This window comes from Phaenicophaeus curvirostris, chromosome 6 (genome assembly GCF_032191515.1).
Source record: "Phaenicophaeus curvirostris isolate KB17595 chromosome 6, BPBGC_Pcur_1.0, whole genome shotgun sequence".
Classification (NCBI taxonomy): domain Eukaryota; kingdom Metazoa; phylum Chordata; class Aves; order Cuculiformes; family Cuculidae; genus Phaenicophaeus; species Phaenicophaeus curvirostris.
In genome coordinates this window covers 9,070,001-9,084,853 of record NC_091397.1, presented here as the reverse complement: position 1 = coordinate 9,084,853, position 14,853 = coordinate 9,070,001, and the positions used below count along the sequence as shown (strand labels likewise).

At 37.6% G+C, this 14,853-nt stretch overlaps 1 protein-coding gene across 5 annotated transcripts in view; it reads right to left on the bottom strand.

The window, feature by feature from the left end:
- The window catches only part of RBM33 (RNA binding motif protein 33), a 103,951-nt gene that overhangs the window by 75,585 nt on the left and 13,513 nt on the right, over positions 1–14,853 (bottom strand). For all 5 annotated transcript variants that reach the window (XM_069859291.1, XM_069859292.1, XM_069859294.1 and 2 more), the window contains exons 3-7: positions 13,867–13,915; positions 11,924–12,000; positions 8,981–9,281; positions 7,791–7,901; positions 1,333–1,504 (exon numbers count right to left, since the gene is read on the bottom strand). In XM_069859291.1, the coding sequence (XP_069715392.1) occupies positions 1,333–1,504; positions 7,791–7,901; positions 8,981–9,281; positions 11,924–12,000; positions 13,867–13,915 (710 nt within the window). The remainder of the gene's footprint in view (positions 1–1,332; positions 1,505–7,790; positions 7,902–8,980; positions 9,282–11,923; positions 12,001–13,866; positions 13,916–14,853) is intronic.

Genomic DNA, 14,853 nt, shown 5'->3' with positions numbered 1-14,853 from the left:
AGCAATCTAAGTGTGTCCTCTGTGAATGTAATTCCAAAATGCCCTGCTGTCCCAAAGACACGAGCTTATCTGGAAAGAAAGCAGAAGCACTCAGTTATCAAGCTAACACTGCATAGCGCCCATATTAAATCTATCCTGTGAGAAAAATTCATCCCTGTAGTCTGGTAAAACTTGAAGTACCATCAATACATCTTCCAGTGGTATGTGACAAACAGACAACAGTTACAGTATCTGACAATTTGCCCTCATTACCCAGTCACCTCTCTTGCATATCTTGATTCTCTTCAAAAGATCAGGGCACCTTCTCCATAGCTTGAATTGGTATTTTGGTTCGACAGGAAAACTATGAGATTGGCACACCTTTCTCAGAGCAAAACTTAACTTCTGCACATCTCCCCAGTATCTTTATTATAATTTATTTTTATTATTACTACCACCGCCATAAAAGGCCAACATGAAATGGCAATATACTTATCCCCAGTGGGGCAAATACAACACCAGCATCAGATACTCGAGTACCCAAGGCACGTGCAGAGTCTTGAAGTCAACTCTCAAAACCTTAAATCAATGTCATTTTACTTACAGACTAAAACAAAGCAGCTGCAAGAAAGCTGCACACCTACTGCTTCTTCTTAAATAGCAATGACAAGTTCATTACCTACATGGGACAGTGTTCCTAGAAACACACTTGTGTTACACTACTTAAATACAAAGAAAATAAACCCTTTTAGACGTTGCCTAAAGAATCAAGATGATAAGTGATCCAGATTGTTTCACGTTAGAAAAGCTGAACTCATATTTTTCTAACACGCTCCTCACAACTTACAATTTCTCTAGATCAATATGATAGTAGGAATGCAAGTTTCACAACACATATCTGTTTCTGGGAGAAAACAGTAAACATGCAGGTATTTAAGGACAAAACACAAGTAACAAGATCTGCATTATCAACTGAAAATCTTCCAAGGATGGAAGTCCAAAGAATTCCTTAAAATGTATTCCACCACAATATGCAGTGAAGCATAGCTCAGATAGCTGCTGCTTGAAAACGGGAAAACTTTTAAAGACACCACAGAAGTCTCAGTGAACAAACATTGCATTGGTTTTCAAAATATGATATACTTAAATGTTTTTCCCAAGGAGACAGATCCTATACATACTACAACAACTACATGTCACTTTGGACAACTTGGATATACGTCCATCTAACTTAGAAGGTGACTGTTCTATCTTTTCCACAAAACTCTCTATTAAAAGTTTTGGCAAGCTTGCCTTTTACTTTTTTTTTTGTATTATAGTTCTTGGAAATAGTCCACTGCCACAAAAACTCACCCAATGTTTCTGGAATGTTTCTTCTTTCTCTCGTCACATCTGAAAGCCTAATTATTGTTCCTTCTTTCCGTTCAGTTTTGAAACGTAATCGTCCAGACTCTTCATCATCATCCTCCTCTTCATCAGATTCTTCTTTTGTTTCTTCTTGAAGTTCCAGAGATTCAATAGCTGCCTGAATCACAAAATACAGAGAAGATGCAAACTGAAAAATCTACTTTGTCACCGAGTGTCAAAGACAAAGCTTTCTTTAAAAGTCCCTTTGCACATATTTCCTGGCATCATACATTGCTCTCATTCATAACTCACCAACATTTAAGAGCTTAGTGAATTTTTACAAATATAAAGCTGTGAAGGATAGAAGAAATTATATAGTAAAACTTATATGAGAAAATCCATTTTCCTGCAATATTTAAGGGAATGTAGAAATGAGTTAGCACCACCATCTGATTAGCAGTTACTTTTGCAAAGAGTGACATTTTATCACTGAATTAAGATGCAAACCTGCAATACTACCAGATTCAACTAATATGAACAACACATCATTAGTATTTCTCTTTAACCTGTTAACAATTGTCAGTAGCATGTTGTTAAAAAAACACAACAAAAATAAACTTACAACCCCATTTTATACCTCTAGTTACGCACAACTACACTTGTCTTTACTTTTTCTACTCCTTGAATATTTCCCAGTTTTAATGCAGCAATTGATGAAGAGAACAGGATTGGATAACACTTGAATATAGTAAATTTGTATATTAAAACGCTACTCCCATGCCTTCATCTACTTTCCAGTTTTCTCTATAACAGAGAACATTTATTTAGATGAAATAATGTCCCAAATGAAAATGGATCTCTCTCCTTCAAATTTAAAATAAGTAAAAAAAAAAATCAATTTCATTTTCCTGTGCAGGCACGATAAAATTAATGTTCAGAGCGTTACACAAGTTATATTTGATTTCTAGAGTTGAAAATTAAAGTGTTCTAATACAGTATGGCTTTCCATAAAACATCACGTTACTGTGTATTGGGTTATTTCTTGCACGAGCCTATTTGATGATTCCTTAGAGGCCGTACATGCATTTTAATTCTTTGCAAAGCCGCTAAATGCTCCATAACTTTTATGTTGCTGGAGGACAGTTAAAAAATGAGTGAAATGGAACATGGAAAAGTCAGTTTAATCTTCTAATTAACCAGACTGGTGCAGTAATTTCTATGAAAAAGGCACAGCAAGTGTGTCAGTCAAGTGGACAACTATCAAGACACAAATCAAGAAAAGGAATTAATGGCAGAATGGTTCAAGATTCCTTTTTCAGGAACCCAACTTCATCCAAAAGCAAAAAGAAAAATACGTAGCAAAATAATAGACAGGAGCTGGGAAGACAGTTTCTATTTTAAAAGACAGCACTCCACACAGACTCAAGCCCAAAGCTACTCTGGCTTTGGTCTGGTGAATAAATGATCCATAAGGGTGTGGTTAGTGGGTTTCAATGGGCTACGGATCTCAAGTTATTTCCAGTTTATCATCACTTTATCGTGAAACATATTTTATCCATTCCAGACAAACATCCAAAGAAGTTTTCCAAAAAGCTTTAAGGCTTGTATTTTAATATTTACTTTTATATAGTAACTATTATAGTAAATATTATATTAAAAAAATGCAGCAAAAGCAACAGACAGGACAGCAGGCAAAGAAAAAAAAACCACAAAACCTTCAAGAATGAAGGAAATCCAAACCCCAAAAGCAAAGCCAAATTGAGCACAACTGGTCTGATTAACATATCCATGTATAATCAAAGCACCTCTGAGGACAGGCAGTTGAGATGAACCGAGATGAGAAGCGGAATGTTAGCATGGAAAGAGACACTGATTCAAAAAAAAACAAAAACCAAGAACAATGGAGAAAGACTGGGTTAGCATTTTACTTTCAAAATAGGGACTCTCAAAAGAGAAGGAGTGGCAATATCTCTATCAAATTTATGCTTTAAAATATCATAACACCCCATAATTTCACTGTCCCAACGCTCGTCTTTAAAAACTTCCCCTTCAGGATCAGGACTGGGACAACAGAACTGGAGCGGCTGTTTTGTGAGACACACTCTCACTATGCTGAGCTGTTTGTTCTGCTTCAGAGCATAAACCCCAGGCACATCCACTCTTTTTCCATGCCCCTTAAATGCTAAGTTGGAATTCCAGTTTTTATTCATCAAATACTGGTCTCAATAATGTAATCTCATCTATGAGTGCAAAGCTTACTCATGCAAGGCTCGACATGTGGCTCAGACTGCATAATCAGGAACTACAATTGTTAATCCAGTTCCTATTGTCCCGAAAATTTTTGCAACATTTTAATGAAATGGTACAGAAAATGCACGTGGAAAATGATGCCTTTTAATATTTATTCATTATGGGGGGAAAAACCCCAAACAACTCTATCCATTCTAAAAAATATAAAAAAAAATCCATGTTGTAACAGACTAGATAACTATTTTCCTATGCAACAATAAAAAAACCCACATTTTTCAAACTGTTCTAGACCAGCACTATTCTATTTTTAGCCACTTATATAAATTTTACTTATATCAATTATTTCACTTACATCAATAGTTTTCTGGGTCTAACTCACTTTATTCATCAGTATAGCCCTCATGTCACCTATTAACAAACAACGCTCGTAAGCGTTAAATATCACAGACAAAAAAATAGATTAAAAAATCAAAGGAGCTAATGAAAAAGCAGGCACCAAGGAAAGGCGATGCTGGAGAATGCTAACTGACCCACGTCCCAGACTGACTGCACATATTATTGAGGGATTTATATTAATTGTGATGGAGAGACAAACACACCTGACAGCCAACCATATGTTCTCTACACACAGCTCCAGAAAAGGTTATCTGAGCTGTGTAGGAGTGCACACCCTTGCCCCGCAATTTGTTCAGCAGTTGTAGTGTGCAAGATCATCTTTTCCAACTTCCAGCCTAACAGGATGAGTTCTTTTGCTAAGGTTACAGTACATGAATGGATGCTGTTTCTGCTTGTACAGGAAAAGACATAGAATTAACACACACCAGTACTTACAGGATTCTATTTAATACTTGCTAATCATTAATATATCTGCATAGAAATAAACAGTCCTTGAATGGCCACTTGAGGTCACCTGCCTGGACTAGCCAGCCACAGCTCTGAGCAGTCCTCCCTCAAAGGAACCTTAATATGTCCCATTATGATGCCTCGCACAAAGCTACCGAAGAGCTTTGCTGACACTTCCTTGTGAAGAAAAACAATGACCTTTCTTCTATCACAAGGTCAGAGTTTTCTGCCATCCTCATTAAATAATTATCCTATAAATCCCAGTCACAGACCAGAGCAAGAGGGAGCGTGCTCCTGCCCCAAACAGCTGACCAGGCAGTTGCAGGTCTGATAACAGACGCAGCACAGGGAAAGCAGGAGAACACGCTAGTCGGCATGATAAACACTGATCTTCGCACAGGATCCTCCCAAAACATAGGACTGTCAAGTGCTTTAGCAGGCTTTGTGCCAGAGACTGCTAAGATGAACAAACCAGGTACACACTGTAAAGGCCAAACCAGATTCTTTCCACGTGAAGCATTAAGAAGGTGAAACAAAGAACTATTAACTATCCAGAAAACAAGCAGTGGAGGCTTCTACCAGAGGCTAACACTGAAGCAGCAGCAATTGCTCAATCCTAAGGGATCAAGAAATAACACAGAGCAGATAAGAGGAAGTTACACCTATTTCAAGGGCACCTTCACTTCACAGATGAAAACTGGGAATAAAAAACAAACCTAAGAGTTTCTAAATAAGCTTAAAACTTGGCTATTTCAATTTGCAATCTTTTCATCATTTTGCAACAGGTAAGCCTCTTCTAAATTGAAAAAAAAGGACTAAAACACTTAAGTTTGTTCCAGCTGTGTGTAGTCCAATCCAAAGTTGGCACTTTTTTCCAAGTCCATACTCTATCAAAAGGAAAGCAGTATGCAGCTCCTCTTCATGCAATGTTTTCTTGCTTACAGTCCTGATCATATCTTACCAGCATAACCTATGACATGGTTTAAACTTTGCAATAGGGAGGCCCCTATCACAGAGTTCACAGGAGACAAGTTCAATATGAAACAAAGAAATTATTAATTCTAATTTTAGGAGGTTACAGTTTTATGAACATATCATAGAAATAATTAGTGATATTACTCTAAAAATACTTAGGATCTGATGACCCATGTAACTGACAGTTTTAGCACACCAGTTTGCTGCTCAAACTCCTGGGTATTGGGTTTTGCTTTGTACCTTAAGAAGGTAAAAATATTGTCTGAAGCACTGCCATATTTTTCAGGGAAGCTCCACAAAGGGCGTTATTTATTCAAAATCCAATTTCTCAGCACTGTATCACATTAAATATCAAGTGGAAAATCATGGCTTGAACCCGATCTGGGAAAGGACACAAACTTTTCCTGCCTCTTCCTCACATTTCCCACCCAAGTACCACCCTTAACAGGTCTCTCACTTCTCTTATTCACCATTTTCCCTGCACTGTGTTCCTATTCACTAGCCAGTCAGCTTTTCTTTTGGTTTACAGAATTTCTTCATGCAACATAAGCTTTATTTGCTTTTAATGCGCAAACTACTTAAAACACAACAGTACCAAGCACTTCTCTCTATCAGCTCGCTCTCAGTTATGCAGATGCCAACCTTCAATCAAGAAATAATAATGCTATTCATTTGTACCGCATCTATTACAGCTCCATTCTTGTGCTGGATTTTCTACAGGAGAATGCCAACAACCACCCTTGTTTACAAGCAGTGAATGTTATGACATTTAAATATAACACTCGAATAAACAACAAAACTGTTCAGAACTGGAGGCATGCATCTTACTATGAAATAAACAGAACTGCATACTCTACAAAGGTTATATCTCTTATTCACATTTGGAGAATACAATTGTGAGCCTACAGACAAATGTAAATAAGCTACATGTGAAATAACGAAGGAATAAAAAGACAATACTACTTTGGAAACAACAAACCAGAATGTGGATCACTGTATAAACACGTGGCCAAAACATGCACATTACATGATGAACTAATTATCTAAAAGCTCTATTAAAAACTTGTATGGATGATATTCTTTGAATGAAAGGAATTTAATTTTGAATGACAAATTTAGACAAGAGGATTATTGCAGAATTTGCACTAGTTCATACTCTAAAATTGATGTTGTGCTATTTTAAGGCATTAAGTTTGACAGTGAATCCCACCTATGTGCTTTATTTTACATGATCTGCTTTCATCATCTCACATAGACTGTGGCTGCGGAGAGCACAAACACACCAGGCTGTTTTCAAAGCACCAGAAGGAAAGTGTATATATCCTAGCGAATGCACAAGAGTCGAAGTGTTTTGCAGTTCTTTGGAAAAGTAGATTTAATACTTCGGAGATTAACTATGTCTAAGGTCTATTTGTTATAAGATGTCAAACTTGCAACAGTAAAGACTGAAGAATGTGCGTGGCCCCTTTCAATGCATCTCTCTTCACCTACTAAAGAATGCTGTTCTACTATAATGCATTTGATACAACTCCAGAGTATCACACCCATTTGTTAGAACTCCACAGAATAACACTGCTGTGTCTTTGAGGAATTAATTTCCTGATGAGTTAAAGCTCCAAAGAGGGAACACACTCTGACTACACTTCTCAGCAGGTAATCCATTCAATCCTATTTAATTAAGAATTGGAATAAAAGTAATATCAAAGTAGATTCCTGGTGGGAAAAGGAAAAAAAATCCCACATCAAAAGCTAACTGCAAATTAATAACAGGTATTATACCATTATTCCAGGCCATAACAAGTGAACATATACTGGCCTAAGTATATGTATCTCTGGCATAAGCTTTCTTCTTGCAAATGAAGGAACTCATCCTTTTTCCTAATTGAAGAATTAAGATAAACTTCACAGAAATTTCAAGCCCAATACAGCTTCTTCCAAAACAACAAAATGACCTTTGCCTTTCTAATGTAAGGAACCTTTCAAGATCACACTCCTCCTCAAAGTGGGATACGCAAGAACAGTATCCACACTTCTAACTGCAGCAAATATCCATGTGGAACATGAGGCACCATAGCTAACAGAGATTTAACAAATAACATGCAGTACTGCTATCACTCTCCTACTTGGAACAGTACCTGAATTTTCTAATGTTGAAGCTAAGATTAGACATGCACATTTTGACATCTCCATTCTGATTTTCATCGCAAGAGGGAGAGGAGATCCGATGTATGTGACAATATGGATGCTACTACAATTCATCTTACAGAAAGAGTAAGATCACCAATAATCCAGCATTAGCAGTCACATCAGTTCTTAACCAGAGAGATGGACAATTCCATAAATTCAAATTCTGAAACAACTAGTTATTTTAAGTTGCCATTAAATTCACAACATACCTCTTCCGATTCATTCGCTATTGTCTGGGATTCCTCCAGCTCCTCATCCGCTGTATACTCTCCTTGTTCTTCAATTGCTTGCTCATTGTAAGATTGCATGTAATCTTCATCCTAAGACAATAACACAAGAACATGAAAAGACGCAGGCCAACTTTACAGAATCATAAACCCAGACATGGAGTCTGCATAGAGTTACTATTTCCAAAATGGGAAGAGAACTAGTATATCTATTAGAACTGTCAGTTGCAAGTGACATATCATATAAGGTATAAACTGCAGAGATTTTAACTAGACAGTAATTTCAATATTATCAAAGCCACACCCCAAACAGTTTTCATTCAGATCCCAGTTTGCCCCATGTAATCCTTCTAATACAAACTCAAGCAGCAAACACTGCAGTACTTTCTTACCAAAGGAAATATGCACCTATAGCACATAAACATCAATATCAGACTTTACTCCATCAAGAATATAAGCATTCTTAAAATATTCTCCAAGTGCTGACACATGAACGACTTCAATTCTGAACAATTATGACCAAAACCAAGAGCAAAACCTCTCCTAAGTAAGTTTGCTCGTATTTTAAAACACCATTGATCACAGCGAGCTTTAATTAAGATTAAATCATTTCACTAGCAATTAAAGCCAGTGTATGTTCTCTAATACACTGCTTAAATTATATTGAATTATGCAGGTGACATTTTCTGAACTAACCTCCAATCTCTTTATTCAGGTTTAGACAGTTCTCAGTTACAAAAAGGATGAACGAGCAGGACATCAATCACTTTGGGATATTAGCACCTTAAAGATGTCTTTAGCAGGTCAATAATCTTTTCACCTTCGAAGGACTTTATCAGATCTTGTCTAAAGCCTGGATAAAAGCTTTTGCATTAAGTACTTCTAACAATTGGCAGTGTATCTCCACCACACAAAGCTGTTTTCTTCCTTAAGGATACAATCCTCAAGGTCATGATTCTCAACTGCTTTCCAGCATGACAAAGGAGCATTACCTACCGCCAAACAAGCTGTCAACACAAACTTTGTGACAGCCTAGATAAAGAAACTGGCAGACAGTGATAATAGGTCTAATTTCCCCTCCTCCCTAGGGAGGTAAACAGATTTCACATCAGTCTAAAACCCTATGCACATGAAGCAATGTTATCTTTGAAGATACAAAGAAGGAAACTCACTGGAAATTCATCTAGAGGTTCATTGATTTCAAGGTCTAGCACTTCATCTTCTTCTCCATGCTCTTCCCCATATTCTATTTGGTCTTCTGTCAGCTCAGGATCATTGCCTTCATAATGTCCTTCCTCTGAATACTCCGAAACATATACTTCTGGTGCTTCAGATTTGTCATAAACAATTTCATCTTCCCCTTGGTCATACTCAGACTCATGTTCTACTGACTGATCATTGATGGCCTCAGAGAGTTCGTATGACGAGAGCATGCCAGATGTAGCATTGAGGCTAACTGTGACACCTTGAGAACTATGGCAAGGAGCGGGAAAAAATTAGAGGTTGAAGCATAACAGTCAACTACTCAAAGATTTAGCAAAACAAAGCAAACAAATACAAAATCTCTAAGTTGGTGGACAAAACAATACCTCACACTACTTGATTCCATGCCATGTTCTCATAATGCATACTGTACTGCAGCTTATCACCAGCTGCAGGCTATTTGACCAGGGGAATCAAATCAACCAGATGGTTTAGCAGGTCAAACTGGCAAAAGTCCTGCGCAGTAACCAAAGCGGACTGGATTCAATCTTAATTCTAATACTAACAAAAAAAATACACAGGATTACTGTACCTGCATCCATTTTCCCAATCTTTCAGAATAAACTAGTAAATATTTTTATTGAATGTATAAGTACTGTTCCTTTTTGATTAGCTTGAATTCAAACTTACATTTTTATAACAGATTTAATTTTCTACTTAAAATAATGTAAACTATATAGTCAAGAACTGTTATTTAAATGCCTAAATTTATTCGAACTTGGTAACAGCACTGGCACAAATACTGAAAAAAGATCAATATAATCACTGACAAGTTTAGGAGGAGGAAAAGCAAACCCCAAAATTTACTGTTTACAATAGCCAGTGCCGCCAATACTTAAATGAGCAACTAACTTACTGCAGACTAGTTAGGAAAAGAGGAGGTGGAAAGCTCCTCTTGATTTGAGGGCTCCAGGAAAACCGGGTTTTATATATATATATTCCAATTATTCACTGTTTTCTTCAGTTTGGGGGAACAAGATCTAGGCAGCTTTACATCTGTAAGACTGAGAAGATTTAACACAAACGTGGAGATTTTATGCAGGATTATCATTATCCTTCCAACTATAGAGGCAGAAATGAGTTTGAATGGAAATAGAGGAAGAGGGGAAAGGACTGAAGCAAGATCCTCACTCCCTGGCAATAGAATTGTTAAAAATGCAAGATTTTCTACAGCAACCTGCTTCCACTGAGCAATATTATCACACTTAGGTACCCTCTCATCACTTGTGCAGTCACAGCCATCCCTGCTGCCCAAGGCTTATAAGGAGGAAATTCAGAGAAGAAACAGCAAGGACTGCAAACTGGGATTCCCACATTTTGAAGGGAACAATCCAACCACCACTCATGTAGGAAGGAACAACAGCAGCCAATAACTGATGGTCTGAAGTGTTTCACTACACTGTCACCAATCCAACACAGGGACCTCATCCTAACTCCTGCCAAGGACTGAATAGAGATCAAAAGCAGCATGCGTGTGTGTACATATATTTATGTAAAATGTTATACATACATATATATTCCTACCCTTTGAAGACAACATGCCTGCACAGCGCAGATTCATAGAATCGCCTGGTTAGAAAAGACCTTAGACGTCATCAAATCCAACCATACCAGTTCACTTCAACATATCCCTTAGAGCACCATCTATCCATCTTTTAAATCCTCCAGGGATGGCAACTCAATCACCTCGCTGGCCAGCCTGCTCCAGTGCCTGACAGCCCTTTTGGTGAAGAAATTTTTCCTGATGTCTAATCTAAATCTCCCCTGGCCAACTTGAGGCCATTCCCTCTTCTCCTATTGCCTGTCACTTGAGAGGAAAGACCAGCACCCACCTCTCTACAATGTCCTTTCAGGTAGTTGTACAGAGCAATAAGGTCACCCCTTAGCCTCTTCCAAGCTAAACAGCCCCAGTTCCCTCAGCCACCCCTTATAAGAACCGTTCTCCAGCCCCTTTGTCCAGCTTTGTTGGTCTTCTTTTGACACGCTCCAGGATCTCAATGTTTTTCTTGTAGTGAGGTGCCCAAAACTGAACACAGCATTTGAGGTGCAGCTTCACCAGTGCCGAGTACAGGAGAAGAATCACATACTTGGTCCTGCTGGCCACACTGTTTCTGACGCAGGCCAAGATGCTGAGCTTATATTCAGCACCTGAGCATGCTGCTGGCTTATATTCAGCTGGCTTCCAACCAACACCCCCAGGTCCTTCTCTGCCAGGTAGCTTTCCAGCCACTCTTCCCCACACCTGTAGCGCTGCACAGGGCTTTTTTTTTTTTTTTTGTTCCAAGTGTAGGACTCAGCATTATATCTTGTTCTCGTACCTCTGGTCGAAGCCCATCAACTGAGCCTGTCCAGATCCTTCTGCAGAGCCTCCTCCCAGCTTAGTGTCATCCACAAACTTACTAAGGGCACATTCAACCCCCTCATACAGATCATTGATAAAGATATTGAACAGAACTGGACCCAACACTGAGCCCTGGGAAACTGCACTTGTGACTGGCCTCCAATTGGACTTTACAGAGGGGAGCCAACAACAATACCAAGAAGGCATAGAACAAGAGGTCTGTAAGAACTTACAAATAATACTAAATGCAGAGGAGATGTCACAGTTTCTTCTTTATCTTTTAAATAAATTTAACTCAAATCTATTTAATTCAAAAAAAAATCATTTTACTGAAATGCTAACAATGATACTGAACACATTACATATACATCACTAAGTTGTTGGCTAAGTAAAAAGCAGAACTACTTTAAGTATATATCAATAACTTCAGTGTATTAGCTGTTAGCTATCAGTAGTAGTAGTGATTAATAGCTTGGAGATATCCAAAACAAAAGATTTAGAAAAGAGATACCGAAAGTCTTGTTCCTCTTCATTGTCACTTTGCAGAAGATCATCATTCAGCTCTTCATCTGACAAGTCTGACTGATTCTAGGTTTCAGGAAAAGTCAATCATGAATATAAGAAAAGGATATAAACTTTTAACTATGTATTGTAACTACTGAAACATCTGAACACTAAGTATTTTATATTAAGGATGAATCCCAGACTTAAGTCTTTACCCTCAACAAAATTACCTAATGAGAAAAAATACAGTATACAAGACAACATATCTGAAGACAAATATTTGACAGTTTTATCAAAATTTAAAAACTCAAATCTGCCTAGCTATCAACACTTTTTAGTGATGTATTCCCAAATACAAAGATGACAACTCACTTGAGCAGTACCAGGAAGAACAGATAGCTTTAGTGCTCTTATTTAACTGCCTTGTGACTCTGATGAATTAGGCAGATCAAGAACAAACACTAAGTTAACAGCTTTTTCTCAAGAACAGAGATATTAGGGAGACTGGAAGAAGAGATACAATGGCATGAAGAAAACTGAAAAAACATAATTAGTTTACAAGTGAAGGAAAAAAAACCAGAAAAAATGAGCCTTTTCTGAACTCATTCCAATTTGTCTATAATACTTCCAGTTGCTACATTTATTTATTTGAAAAAACTACCCACGAGGAGATAACTGCAGTTTTACTCAGCAACATTATTTCCATCCCTAAATTGATAGTGGCAGAAAGGTTATGCAAGGGCAGATTTATCCAAAAGCAAGTTTAGCCTAAATAGCTCAAGGAAAACTTCCTCAGAAATCTATTATTACTCCAACATAGGAGTCCATATTCCACAGGTACTGCTCAGAGCCCTGTAACATGGAAAGCTGAAAACAAGACTAGAAAAAAACACCAGAACACAGAATACATTGGAGAAATCTAATACTGGTTAGTATGCATATGGATTTTTTTTAAAAATAAGTAACTTTATCAACTCATGTTTCAACTACAAAGAAACATGTAATGTTAACTGCTTATATTTTTGATAACTGCCTAACACACCTGCAATCCCTGTCCTCCTGGAATTTTATTTTTTAAACCAGTACCTAAGACAAACAAACTTCCTGTCTTTAACAGGTATTACTTACAGAATAATCTCAGAAGCTAACTTTCAACATCTAGAGTATAATTATAAAAAACTACATCAATTAAACCTCAGCTTTTACCAGATCTGCGTTTCTCAACAAAGCTATTAATCTCTAACTAAAACTTTACAAACTATATTCTAAATTAATTTGTTTAACTGATCAAGCTTTTTCTAAAGAGTTTAGTTTTGGAAATGGGTATCAGAGTGAGAAGTCTATAGCAGACATGGGGGACTCATTTACATTCTCCCATGCTCACCGTTCCCATATTCTTTGCTCACTGTAGAAGAGGAAATCTACCTATTCACTAGACAAAGCAGTAGTGGACTGTGTGCAGTGTAGCAGACCTTTCATGGGCACCACTGATTGCTTTTTTATTTACCCTCTAGTAAATATTGCTAGAATTTTGATGAGTAACTTTTAATAGCCAAGAAACCTGCAGCTGAAGTGAATTCTCCAGGATGCTAATCAGCACTAAGGAGGCATAACTGGGTTTGGTTTTGGTTTTTTGATTAAGTCAGTATGAGCTACCAAGGAACCGATTTTGACAAGCTTTTTGAACAACGCTATGAGAAGATACACTATCTCAGAACAAAATAATTTCTCTAAAATTTTTATTTTAAAAAGTCAGACTCAGAGGTATTTCACAATAGGAAACAGAGCTCTGGGTGCCCAACACTGGCAATAGTACAGATCTTGGGTACCTGTGGGTGACAAGCTTTAGGGAGGTGACTAAATACCAATACCAATCAAGTGAGGTGGTTAAGCTGAACAACATCCACATTTTAACATCTGTAACAATTCACTTTAATACACATCTCTCACCTTTTTGCCAGTTAGCAAATCTTCTCCAAGCAAGTCATCATCAAGTTCACTGGAAAACATTAACAAATGTAAGCTGAATGTTAGAAAACAAAACAAACACCGTATAGAGTATACAACTTAAAAAACTAACTTCAGGAGAACTGTCCCTGAGTCTGTGCAAAGCTTTCCTTTTAGCAAAGCATTCAGCAGGTTGCAAAAGGAGACATATGTATCTTAAGCGGAGCAAGGGGCAATACACTTTAAGACCATTGTTGCACAATCATTTCATTTTCATATGCTCTCCTTTACATATCCCACCAACTACAACACAGTACAGAGACCTAAACAAAGTGTAGGCATTTAAACACAGCTGGCTAGGTTCCCACTCTACATCCTTCACTTCAAGGCCCACTGGGCACATTGTCCAAACTGCTGATTCCCACCTCTCCAGGGAAGGGGCAAGTGAGACAGTAATGTCCTGTGTGGCAAGACTCAGCCTACAGGCCACCGCGTAGCCCAAGCTGCACTGCAGCAAGGAGACAAAGGTACAGGAGCTGGTTGGCACACACTTTGGCCTAGATCTTTCATAAATACCTTACTTCCCACTCCTTGAGTTGAGGATAAGTTCAGACAGACAGCAAAATCAAATGTATGTTTCAACATCTTTATAAATGTGGCCAAGAATTCAGGAAGCATAGAAATACCTGGTTTATAAAACTTCTGCCATCACACAACATCTGTCCCATAAACAGGATGCAACACAAAGAATCGCACTCCAGACTAGTTAAGCTTTAGGACAACTGCTTAATTTCATTTTTCCTTCAGTGAAGTAATTCTCTAGTGACAAGAATAAATGGATTTCCTCTTCTATAATAAATGCTTATTACTGAAAAATGTCTGTATACATGTGCCCTTATACTAAAATAAGATGGCAGCAATTCAAGAATACAAACCTATTTCTATTTGCACACCTTAAAACAAACCCCCACACCTAAGGTACTACATAAA